The sequence below is a fragment of the Falco naumanni genome, chromosome Z (genome assembly GCF_017639655.2).
Source record: "Falco naumanni isolate bFalNau1 chromosome Z, bFalNau1.pat, whole genome shotgun sequence".
NCBI lineage: Eukaryota > Metazoa > Chordata > Aves > Falconiformes > Falconidae > Falco > Falco naumanni.
In genome coordinates, this window is record NC_054080.1 from 32647457 (window position 1) to 32659667 (window position 12211).

The following is a 12211-nucleotide window of genomic DNA, read 5'->3' on the forward strand; positions in this document are numbered from 1 at the left end:
GAGTGAGAATTAATTCTGTTCATACTGATGGCTTCATCTCAGGCTCAGACAATCCATGCAATGATTACAAAGTGTGGAGCTCTAAATACACCTTGGTGGAGAGAGCCATACTGTCCTCGACTCCACTGACGTGGCAGCTTTCCTAGATGTGCATCAGCCTGATCATGTTCCACCTCTTCCTTGCTGGGAGATATGGAACTTCCCTTAAGTACTTGTCTTTCTGGGTGGAAATGAGAGCACTGGGAACATACCAGTGATTTGTGACATTTGGCCTGCCACACTTAGTTTGGAGAGGATGAGGAAAATGAGGAACAATTTTATAATCAGTAGCACTTTTCTAATAAGGACTACTTTGTAATGACCCCAGAAAAAGGTCATAGCATCAGGTAGAAGGAGCATACTGAGATCAAAAAACCCCAGGGATTTGTGTCTTTTTTATGAATGGTGAAATGAGACTTAGCCCTGAAGGGTCCCCAGTGTGGTTGTTAAGGGTCTGTTGTCACTGAAGAAGAGTTCTCAGGCTTATAACCTGAGCACAATCCATGTTGCTTTGCTTGGGCTACACAGGTTAATCATCAGTGACTAGCTGCAATATCTCAAGGCATTTGATATGGTTTTCTTCCCATCAGCTGCAGGTGAGGCAGAAAGAAATAACTTGGAGAATGCGACATCGAAATCATGTGCTCTTAACTGGGTAGAGCTGTCATGCTAAGAGCATACCCAGCTGTGGGCTGCAGAAATGAGAAGGGTTTGCTTGATTTTCCTGTAGTGTTTCCCGAGGCCATCTGCTTCCAGACCTCGTGGAGAAGTGCAGAGGCAGGAGCTTGGCATAGAGACATGATAAGATAAAGACAGCACAGATGGACAAACAACATTTTTGTAAGGACAGTAATTTGGGGCACACAAGGATGTGTTCCCTAAAGCACTCTAGTCTGTGGCAAATGTGATGTGAGGCCCTTAGACCTGTTGACTCCAAGTGGTTCTTATGGTACTTTATTGCTTCAAAAATCCTCTGCCTTCCTCTCCCACGCAAGACAGGCCAGTGGGGGTGCCTGAGGAGGAGACTGGCTTCTCAGCAACCCATTCCTTTTTCAACAGCCTGCACTGAAAGGTAAAAGGAGCATCTTCCTTTCCTTGACAGTGCTGTGCAATGGAATGTTGGCTTGGGCTTGCTTTGAGGTGAAAAGGCCCTACCTAATCAAGATATTCAGGTGATGCAAGCTGCCCGAGCACCCACACTTCTGGCTACAGGATCCATTTACATGTGATGGCAAGACAGGGAAGTTGTCAGAGGGGAACTGAACCTGTCCTGAGGTCTGACTGGCCACCAGGTCTCCACTTTCTCTGTTGAGAATGGGGGAGGGTGACAGAAAACCCATGCACGTCTGTCCCTCCTTTCCCTCTTCCCTTCCTCCCTCCCTTTCTCCATCCCTCCGTTCCTCAGTCCCTCCATTTCTCCATCCCTTCTCAGTTTGGTGTCTCATTCAGCACCTATAGGTAGGTGGAAGGAATCTGAGTTACGTTTCCACCAGGCCTGGGAACAAATGCATGTGAAACACATCCAAGATATCATTGCTGCATTCCTGCCTCCTTTGCTCACTCCTTAGCTGTCCTCCTCTTATTTAGTGTTTGTCATTGGCAAATGACTTTACATACTGGTATATCATGTAAGGACAGCCAGACCAGCTATCTGCCCTTCATGATCTCCAAGAGCAGCAGATAGGTAGAAAAACTTAAGAGCAGGGCAAGTATACATGATATTTCCACCTTATACAACCTCCACATATTTTCAGTTCAGATATTTCCCACATCTTATGTGGTTTCTGGGGATTTAGGAATTCTCATTGCATTACTGTCTAAGATCTGGACCACCCTTGAACCCATGCAAACTTTTATGATCCCAATGTCTTGCAGCAAGTAGTTCTCCAAGTTCCCTGCACCTCACATGAAGAGCCACTTCTTTCTGAATATGGTGCCCAGTAGTTTTGTTTGATAACTCAGTTCATTGTATTGGAAGAGGTATTGAACTGCCAGTCCTTTCCTACCCTCCACAAGATATTTATGTTTCTATATACCTTTGTGATATCTCCCCTCAGCTGTGCTTTCTTCCATACTAATAAGACCCAACCTACTCAGTGCCCCCTGGAGCTCATTGGCTCCAGATATTTATTCACTCACGTTGCCCTCCAAACCCTTCCTTGTTACACTATTTCTGTTTTGAGACAAAAAGACCAGGGCCACTCATTGTGTTTAAGATCTGCAGGAATCATGCAATTATTCAGTGGCATGGTGATGTCATCTAATAATTCCTAGTATCTGATTTGCTTTATTGACTGTTTCTGAGAAGTGACATCACAGCCCCAACACTGTGTCATTTTTAACCCCCCACCTCCCCGCCTTGAGTACTAACGGTCAGGGTAAAGCTAATAAATCTTATTTAAGAAACTAAAAATGTACCTAGGAACAACAGTGTCTGCCAGAGATATCCGTAGGGATGAGTCAGAAAACTCAGTGAACAGTGGCCCACAAAGACAAAACAAGACCTTTACAACAATGTTTGGATCCAGAAAGATGGTAGCTAGTGACCTGACACAGTCTGCTGAGCAGCTGGGCCAGTACAACATATAAAGAATTTAATCCAGCACCTCTTTTACTAAAAATGAATAACAAAACCTTAATAAATCAACAATTACTTATTGCTGTATTTGGGATAATAAATTCTTTAGTTTATCAGTAGCTTGTGGCTTCCATAGCATGTTCTTTGAACAGTTTGCCTTTCAGTTACATCCCCTTTCTCTCCTGAACAATAAATTAGCATTCATTTTTCTTTTAAAGGAAAAGAGGGGAAAAAGAGGATATATTACAATTTTTTTCAAAGCAAAAAGAAAAAAGCAACATATTTTTGACATATATCTTAAAATAATATGAGGATAACTTTCTCCGCATGTTAGATGCATATGCATAAATAATAAAGGGTGTTATGTTATTTACAGTGTTACACAATAAACTAAGAGAGACTCATTTAACACATAATCCATAAAGACAGTAAATAATGAAAACATCCAAGTATGTACAAGTTGTATTTACAATAGAATAGAGAATTATAAATGATGATAATTGGCCATGTTCTTTGTCTGCCCTTCTCTGCAGCATTTCATAGGTGCTTTTTTTTGTTTCTTACTAGAAGTAAGATCCAGCTGATGGTAAGTAGCCACACTGCAGGGCCAAGAAGTGTTCAACAGGCTGAGAAATGTGTCCTTTGAGGGGACACAAATTTGCTATCTTGGTTACTCAGGAAACTGCAATGTGTGTGAGGGAAGCAGGGAGATGCAGCTTTGTTTTGGAGGACTGGAGAGAGAAGGAGCTTTCCTGTTTCCCTGATAAAGGCAGTGATTGATCTCTTAAACCTGGGGGTGCTGGGGTGGCTCAAGTTAGGAATAGCTGGGCCAAGAGGAGGGAGTAGGTTTTTCTCTGTTCCATGAGAACCTCTGAAGAGCTATAATGATTTATACCAGCTGAACAGGCAGGCTGTACCAGGTTGTGCACAACATATTCCAGCTATACACACCTGAAGGAAGCCTTTTATCCTGGAATAATTCCTGCATATGAACACATACACAAGGAAAACTCATGGCTCAAGTTAAATGACATGGAAAGAAACCAGGACAATCTGAACAACTCTGCCACCACTGGAATATTTCCCCCCCTCTTCAAAGTATGTTTCTCCTTGCCACAATTTTCAGCCAAAAGTTGGCAAGGGTTACACAGTGATGGCTCAAAGGTGTTGGGACTGCCTAGCTCAGAGGTCTGGGTAATGAAGCGAATATCCCCAACAGGGGAGCTGGCCTTTCCCGTAGGCACTTGCTGACTTTGCTCCATGCTCCTGCAGTCTCCAGCCTCGTGGCCAGCAGGAGCTGGCTGCAGCTTGCCAGCAGAACCTGTGGCCATACAGACTTGCTAACTTTGGGGGGGTGGACTTGACTGATGTGGAGCACCCTCACAGTGTGCCAAAAGCAAGTCCAGAGATGAGGGGCTGCGTCCTGCTCCCACTTCTGTGAGTGCTAAGCCAGAGCAACTCCCATAACTTGCTGTTGCATGAATTGTGCTGTAAGGCTGGGCTCTCCCCAGAGACCTAAGGGCTTAGGCAGCCATATCCCCAATTGTATTTTCTTGTTCTTAGGTCCATGGAAAGTCCCCAGCCTAATTTCATGCTTACCCTATAACACACTACTATATGTACCAGGGGTAGGAGGAGCAGGGACTGCACACCACTTTGAGTTTGAGGCACTGCAACAGAAGAGGTGTGACATTTTCCCCTAGATCTACACCGAACAAATCTCACATGTATAGCTCGCAAACATGCAATTGCTCCTTCGTTTTATACTGGCCCTCTATAATAACAGTGTTAGTAGTCAAATAATTTACTCCACTTCAAGGCAAGTTCCCTTTCCTTCCTAATTAATCTGTCTGGGCTATCACAGACATTTCTATTAGAGCTGGCCTTGTGGGTGATCTGTACTGGAGGGGATTACAGAAGACCTGTGTTATAATCTCTATTCTGCCACTAAGATGTGTCATTTTGGGGCAAACCTCTTGTTCCTCTGCCATCCTTTGTCTGTCCTGTAAGATCTTTACAGTATCAGAGACCTTACTGAAAGGACACATTTTCAAGTGCCTCTGGAAACTCAAAGGTGCAAATCCTTTGGAAACCGGTGGTCTGCATCAGGAAAGCCCACCTGGCCCTCTATACTACTGAGTTGCAGAGTTACTGGGGAGGTGAATGTTCTGCTGCATGGAATTGCAGATAAATAGGCATGACTAAAGGGATGAAAATGAGGCTGTGGTATCTAGAATTTGCAGGGAGCTTTTGTTTTGGTCTGCAAAGGCAAAGTGTGTTCAAGTACATGCCAGCTAGGGAAAAAATGGCAAAGGGGACTTAAGTCCAGGCAGTACATATTTGACAAACTTTGCCATCTCCCATAAACTTCTCAAATAAGTAGTGCCACCACATAGTCCAAAGCAGTGCTAGTTTCCTAGCCTTTTGCTTCTACAACCAACATCCTAGCATACAACTCTGTCACCATCTTCTTCCTACACTGAAGTTCTTTTGTTCTTTTTCTGCTGAAACTGGTGGTCGGGTAGACTCACCCATGTTCTTACTAATGTGATGTGGTTGATTTATACAGTGAGCAACTCACTGATTTTCATCACCCTGATAAACAGCTTCATTTACTAAACTTTGCTTTCAGATCTCAAATCAATAGGACACCTTGTTCAGCAAAACTCTTTAAGCGCATGCTTAACTTTACGCATGCGTTGGAGGCATCAATGGGAGTCTAGCACATGCTGAAGATAACTTTTGCTGGGATTAGCATAAGCATATGCTTGAACAATTTACTGAGTTGGGACTTTAGTTCCTTGGGTTTACATCTCACAAAATTTCCTTGACTTATTTCTCTTCATTTAACTGGGACCAGGATGTGGCCCAAAGGATGAGTGTAGTTTGGCTGAAATTCTTTTTCTCTTGACATGGCTCTTATTTAGAGTCCAGTAATACCTGTAAAACATATGTTCTCATTTTCAGAATCCCCAGAGTCTAGGAAAAACATTTGTTTTCCACATCAGTCCTGAGTCTATGCTGTGCCAACTGAACACACAACAAAAATCAAAAGAAGAGGCAGAGTGACCCTGACTAAACTGATAGGAATTCAGTGCAAAAGAGGCCATTTGCTTCTGTCTGAACGGATGCAATTGCTCCAGCACTGACAGCATCCTTTTTCATTACTAGTCAAATTCTTCAAGACCATCACTGGCTTTATAAACACTGATATCAAATAGCCATGCACACTACAGCTGTAACCCACATGGTATGCTTGCCCTCATAAATGAGCTTTGCATCAGCCTTGCCTCTCTCACCCCAAATAATGGAGTCAATAAAGGCGGGCAGAAGTTAACTCCATACTTCCTCTATGTCCTTCCTACTTGCCTGTATTCTAACCGTTCAGCAAATCACTTCTTCCCTGAAAGTCTTTTCTGTGTCCAAAAGTAACCCATACTCCCACAACAACTCTAACATGGTATTGCTAGAAACTTGTCAGGGTTCTTTCTGAGGAGAAGAAAAGGGAGAGAACTGAGGGGAAAGAGAAGGATAAATCATCTATTAGAAATCAACATAAAAAAATAGGGGTCAAAACTGATTGCACTTTTATTAGTGGCATTTGTTTTCCAGCTAGATCTCTTCCTTGCTAGTTACAGATATCTGCTATTATATTTGCCCCATTAACTTAAACTAATATAATTTTTTCTCTTTTTTTCTTTTTTTTTTTTCTTTTTTTTTTCTTTTTTTCCCCCCTTTTTTAAATAGAGTATTGGATTCAAAGCCTCAGCTAACCTAAACCCATTTTCTAAGGGATAACTAGAACAACTAATATCTGGAAAATAATGAAATGGCAGCTCCTAGTGATTACAAGCTGACCTCTGATTACTAATATATTTGGTTTAAAATCACAGTATTATTTTCTTTCTATAAGTAACATTATTTAATGCAGGTTGGCTTTTTTTTTTTTTTTTGTTTTGTTTGTTATCCTGCTGTAATTAATAGTAGCATGCTGTTGGATCTACTATTATCCCAGTGCTCAAAGAAGCAAACCTTTTTGGCTGGCAGAGAGCAGACAAAACTCATTTCATATACAGAAAGCAAATAAAACTTCTTATAGAAGAAAAAAATTTTTCTTGTTTTTTCAGCTATTTTTTCTCTTTTCTGTGTGTGCATGGGTGTGGGTGTGTGGGTGTGTAGGGTGTAAGTGCCATTAACAGGGCTTTTTGATCTGGGGATTCTACAACAAGCAACCAGAGGGACTTCTGCAATTCTTGCAAATCATACATCCAGTCATTATAATGCAGTGCACAAAAAAGCCAGGACAACTGAGGGCTAGAAGGTTTTGCAAAATACTATGGGACAGCCATCGTTGTAACTGTACAAAACTTGCTCTCAACGTAACATAACATAAAGGCACCATTGATATCTTTCCCCATTTTTGAAATACTGTAAAAAATTGCTACATATGGCACATAACACATTTGTACATACGTATATTTAATTTATAAAAGTTTTTTTTTTCCTCTCCTGTTTTCTATCAGCGGAATTGCTAAAATAAAATAAATTGTTTAATTTAAAGGTGGAATACTTCATTATATAAAATAAAGTTTTACATGTGAATCTATGTGGTTTATGTTTTATACAGCAATAGGGTCTTGGTTAGCTATCACACTGGACAACCTTGCTTGCAACTCTTCTGGTGCAGAGAAGCGATTCGCTGGGCTAGTCCTGCTTTCAGCCAGTCGGTAGGCAGCGGCTGGCTCCAGACTGGTCGCCACGGGGTTCGGTATGCTCAGGAACGGTGTATCCTCGCCTATTCTTTCATCTTCGGTTTCGGTTTCAGAGCTGCTGCTCTCAGAGCTTGTGTCAGAGTCCGCGTCCACTCTGCTGGAAATGTGGCCATTGGGCTTTGTTCTTTTCACCCTCCGGCTGTTGGTGAGTTTCTTTGGAGGCTCCTGTGCTGGTTCATACTCCTGCGTGGTCTCGTACTCCTCATCCTCCACTATCCGCAGAGGACTTGGTGGCAGGCTGTTGCTCTCATGGGCGGCATTGTGGTGGAAGGAGTTGAACTGCTGAAGGTGGTGATCATACTTCTCACGTAGCCGTGGTGGGGTCACCAGGAGCAGCGGTCGCTCCTCTTCTATGAAGGGACTCACTGCCACCGAAGGGACAGAGACGGTCAAGCTGGAAGCCGGTGGTGACATTTGGGAGGGATGGGACTTGGGAGAAGTCGGAGTATGGAAATCAACAGGTGACATGCGAGCTGGTGTGGTCATAGCTGAGACATACCTGAAGAAAAGAGATGGTGAAAGGTTGCAAGCACATGGGTGGTAGTGACATGTGAACACAGCTGCTCACATGGGATGGGAGGGAAAAGGCAGGGATCTCTTAAGATCCCCAGCACCCTCACACAGGGCTACCAGGGAAACTTGCCTGTTGCTATTAATCTTATAAAACTTCTGACCTTTGGGACTCTGGGCAAAAACATTTGAGAGCAGGAGGCACATGGCAAACCCCACAGGTCTGTTCACCTCAGAAAAAACATGGAGATGCTGTAAATTATTTGCACAAATAACATAACTTCCTGGAATGAATACAGGAATGGGATCCAGAGATTGGGGCGCTGCCAGAAACAAAATGCATTTGCAAGTATTTTCTCAAAAGGAAAATGGTTGCTGCCCTTCTGGCAAGAGTTTACCAGAACCTGGGGTGCATGCAAACAGACAGGAGGAGAGAAAGGAAGGGAACTAAGGGACAGTCCTCCTGGGACTTAACCCTCTTCTGGCAACCAAACTGTCTCAGGCTAAAGGGAAAAGCAATGTTTGGACAAAGTCTAGAGCCAGATTCTGCTAATTTTAATTCCTGGGGGTAGTTAGAGGAGGATTTGCAGCACTGCCCCACAGCAACTCTGTGCTGCTCCGCTCCTGGGGTGCTAGTTACCCTGGCTGGCAGGTTTATCTGCAAAGAAACGTGCAGCATTATCTGTCCTCATACGGCAGCGAATGCTGACAGAGAGGACTGTCTGGCTTAGTGTTCACGACTGCTCTGCAAAATTTGCCTCTATTCCTTTATAAGTTTCTGTGGGAAGGGTAGTGGTCAAAGGTGATTTTTGAAAACAAAGCTCAGATGCCAGTGCAGAGCTTGTCCCAAAGGAAGAGGACAAAAAATGTGAGACTCTTAGCTGGTTTGAATCAGTGGAGCTCCATGAGATGCTATAAGGTCATGTGGATTTTTGCCAGGTGAGGATCTGACTGAAACTTCTTGAACAAAGCACAGTGCCCAACGTGGCATTTTGCATAATTTCACTTTCTTTTGTTCTTATCCTAGGTTCACCTGCCTGAATTTCATCTGTGTCCAAATTTAAAACCTTTCTAAGGGCTGTCTCTTATATAGGCCCTTTCAGACAAGTTATATGGCTATGACTGATGAAGTTACTAGTTTTTCGTTAGTGATTTATTTTTTTGAGTCTGAAATAACCAAAATAAATCTGAATCCAAGTTTCTTATCCAGTCTATTACTCAGTTGCACATATTGCACTTGATTAAAACAGAGTTATTGGACAAAAAATAAACGAGGACAGAACCTGAACTGATGTGTAGTAGTGATGGGTTTCAGCAGAGGCATATTGATTTACACCAAATGAAGAACAGGAGAAAGAAAAGCAAAACTGGAGTTGTGCATGTGAATTAATCAAGTTGGCTGCCAGTGAGAGCGGAGGGCAATTAATAGGTTTTTGCATTGGATGAATTAAGTAATTCTTTATTTTTCATTCCATGAGCTAGCTTTTCATCCCTTTCACATTTTTAAATAGGCATTGTCTGAAAAACTGAAGCCTTTCTACTTCCTCAGCTGGTACTATGTTGGACGTACATCTTGACACACTGGATTTTAGCTAAACTGATTCAGTTAATACACTAAATTAGTTAAAGGTGTTCAGTGTACTGTGCACACTTACATCAGTGTCAAGTTACTCATACTGGGGTGTTGTGGATTTACACATTTCTGGTATATTTTTCCACACTGTAATGGGGCAGTGCTAATAAGCTGGTGTCTACGAGCTGACGCACAGGTACTGAAAACATGCAGCTCTAGCCCCTACCAAAAGGAAGGTTAAAAGGTGATAGATTTAACCAGCTTCATAGGCAACAAGAGGTAAACCACGCTGGTTAAGTGCAGGAGATCAGAATGTATCCATAGCCATCCAACAAGCATTAACTAGTTACACACTACCAACTTACTCATATAGTTCAGCCTTTTACGCAGAGATGGTGTTTTTTGATCTTCTCTCCTGTAAGATGGCTGAGATCTTTCTAAAATATAGGTGCTTGGGTCTTCTGCTTGTGTAAACATGTGTCAGGGCATGGGATCCAACAATGGGATGGGGTAATGCAAAAGAACCCCTTGTAATGTCTATTCTATTTAATTTCAAAATTCTGAAGTAACTGAGGGACTGGAGGGTAGAGGGAGCACAGCACTGATCTACCAATTCACAGCACAGTGACATTTGATGGCTTCTATACATTCCTTTATGTTTCAGAGTAATTTTTAGTTGCAAATAACTCTCGTTTTCCCCCTTATATATAAACACATACACCAATCCATCTCAGAAATAATCTGCCATGTATTTCCTGCTTGCTAAAAATAGATGCGGTCAAATTTAATGCCCAGAGAACTGTCTTCTGCATTTCAAATTCACAGTTGTTTCAGGCACAGGCTAGGCCATCAATGCCTGATGATTATCACAGAAATGTTGCTGCTTTTCACCTATAGCCTAATCTTCAAGAAACACAGTAATTGATGAAATGCCTTCTTTCTTCTCACTGAAAAGGTATATATGCTCCTTTTCCACCCTCTAAAATCTAAACACCTCATATCAGAATGATGCTCCAGATGCGCAGGCAATGGAGGAAGACAGCACAAATGACCTTTGCTCCTCATATGAAGATGCCCAAATATATTAAGCTGTAATATTCACCATTAGTGGGCATGTGGCTGTGTTTCCCATACATCTCCCAGGCAGAAGACAAGGTGGTATTTACTGCTCTAGGTCCTGATCCAGCAACATACTTAAGCACGTGCTAAGCTCTACCCATGTGTGTAATCTCACTGATTTTGATGGAGCTACTTTCATGATTAAAAGTTAATCTTATTGAAGTGCTCTGCTGGATTGGGGCCATGACTGTTTATGTCACGTGAGCCACATATCTTGAAATTAAATTCTATGATAAATAACAGATAACTTTATTATAGGGAGAGAGCCAGTCCGCTATCTTTAGTGGTCCTACAGGCCTTATTCAGAGAGCTGTCAGCTGTGGTGCCTTATTCCACTGCAAAGCCATTATTTGTGTAGCAGAGGGAGGACCACAGGAATGGCTTTTGCTGAACTTGCACATTCATTTTTCTGAAAACTACAATTTGTCTCCTACACAATTCAGTCTCCTTGGGGATTGTCTAACTGCATTTTCAACATCATGGACATCCCACGAGATCAAATCCCTTGTGATTTCACAGTGCTCAGGGAACTGGTCCAGTAACCCTTTGTTTTCCTTTTCTTCTGCCTCTGATTGTTGGGAGCAAAGCTCTCTTTACGTGTCTTATTTCTTCTCAGTCTTGCTTTTGCTAGGCTGGGGCCATCCAGTGCTTTTGAGATAAAATCCTAGCCTAAAGCTTAGAAGAGTTTTTCAGTAAAAGTTTTCCTGTAACTAATGTACTTCAAGGCAGGCCTTAGGTACTGATGAACCAGCCCTTTCAGAGAAAAAATTACTTTGCTGGAAAACTCCTGGCCATCTTTACTTTTTAAAGTACTTCTGATTTAATAATGACCTGGGTTCTTCTGGCTTGCACTTTGTGTCCCTTGCTTTTATTTAATAAAGTGACAAGGGGAATTTTTGAAGGAGCTGGAATCTCCCTGAAAGTGGGTGGTGGCAAAATTCCTATACTGCTTGGAGTCCTCATTGCCCTCCTCCTGTGGATGAATACATTACTTTCTCCCTACCTTTTGTGTCTCACAAATTCCCTCAGTTTTCTCACTTGCTTCTTCAAAGAAACTGATAATTAGTCAAAGATCCATTTTTGCTTTACAATGGAAATTTCAGACAAATTACTTCAGTAGAGCTTTTCCAAATGTGAACTGCTGGCTATCAGAAATAAATCTAGCAGAGGCAAGAAAGGAAGAAATGCTTTTGGTAGACTTTAAACTACTTCCAAGTTCTCCACCTTTATGAATGTGGAGATGAATGCTTTATGTGAACAGCTGCACTGTTGTGTTTCATCCTGTGCTCCCAAGCTTTGAAATCATCTGGTAACACCAGATCTTGCCAGCTGAAAGCAATGGGTGGTGTGTCCTACCTTTCACTGTGAGGAGAGTCTCGGTAGGAGTCGGGGGTCTCTCTTGCATGCCGGAGGAAGCTGTTGACTTCCCGTGGCCCGCTGATGCCATTCAGGCGGCCCCGTGGTCCTGCTGGGCTGGTGTGCCTGCTGTTCTCCATAGAGGAGCTGACGAGCACTGAGTGGCTTTCGGAGACAATGCTTTCGGTGTGGCCATTACTCCAGCTGTACAGCAGCAACCAGGAAAGGAGAAGAAGGGAGGAGAGCATGAGAAGGTGTTTTGGT

General features: G+C 42.6%; 1 protein-coding gene across 4 annotated transcripts in view; it reads right to left on the reverse strand.

Annotated features, from left to right (window-relative positions):
• Positions 1–2674: 2674 nt before the first annotated feature.
• NRG1 (neuregulin 1) overlaps positions 2675–12211 on the reverse strand; it is a 306437-nt gene continuing 296900 nt past the window's right edge. For all 4 annotated transcript variants that reach the window (XM_040580771.1, XM_040580770.1, XM_040580769.1 and 1 more), the window contains 2 exons: positions 11948–12151; positions 2675–7888 (listed from right to left, as the gene is read on the reverse strand). In XM_040580771.1, the coding sequence (XP_040436705.1) occupies positions 7237–7888; positions 11948–12151 (856 nt within the window). In that variant the 3' untranslated portion in view covers positions 2675–7236. The remainder of the gene's footprint in view (positions 7889–11947; positions 12152–12211) is intronic.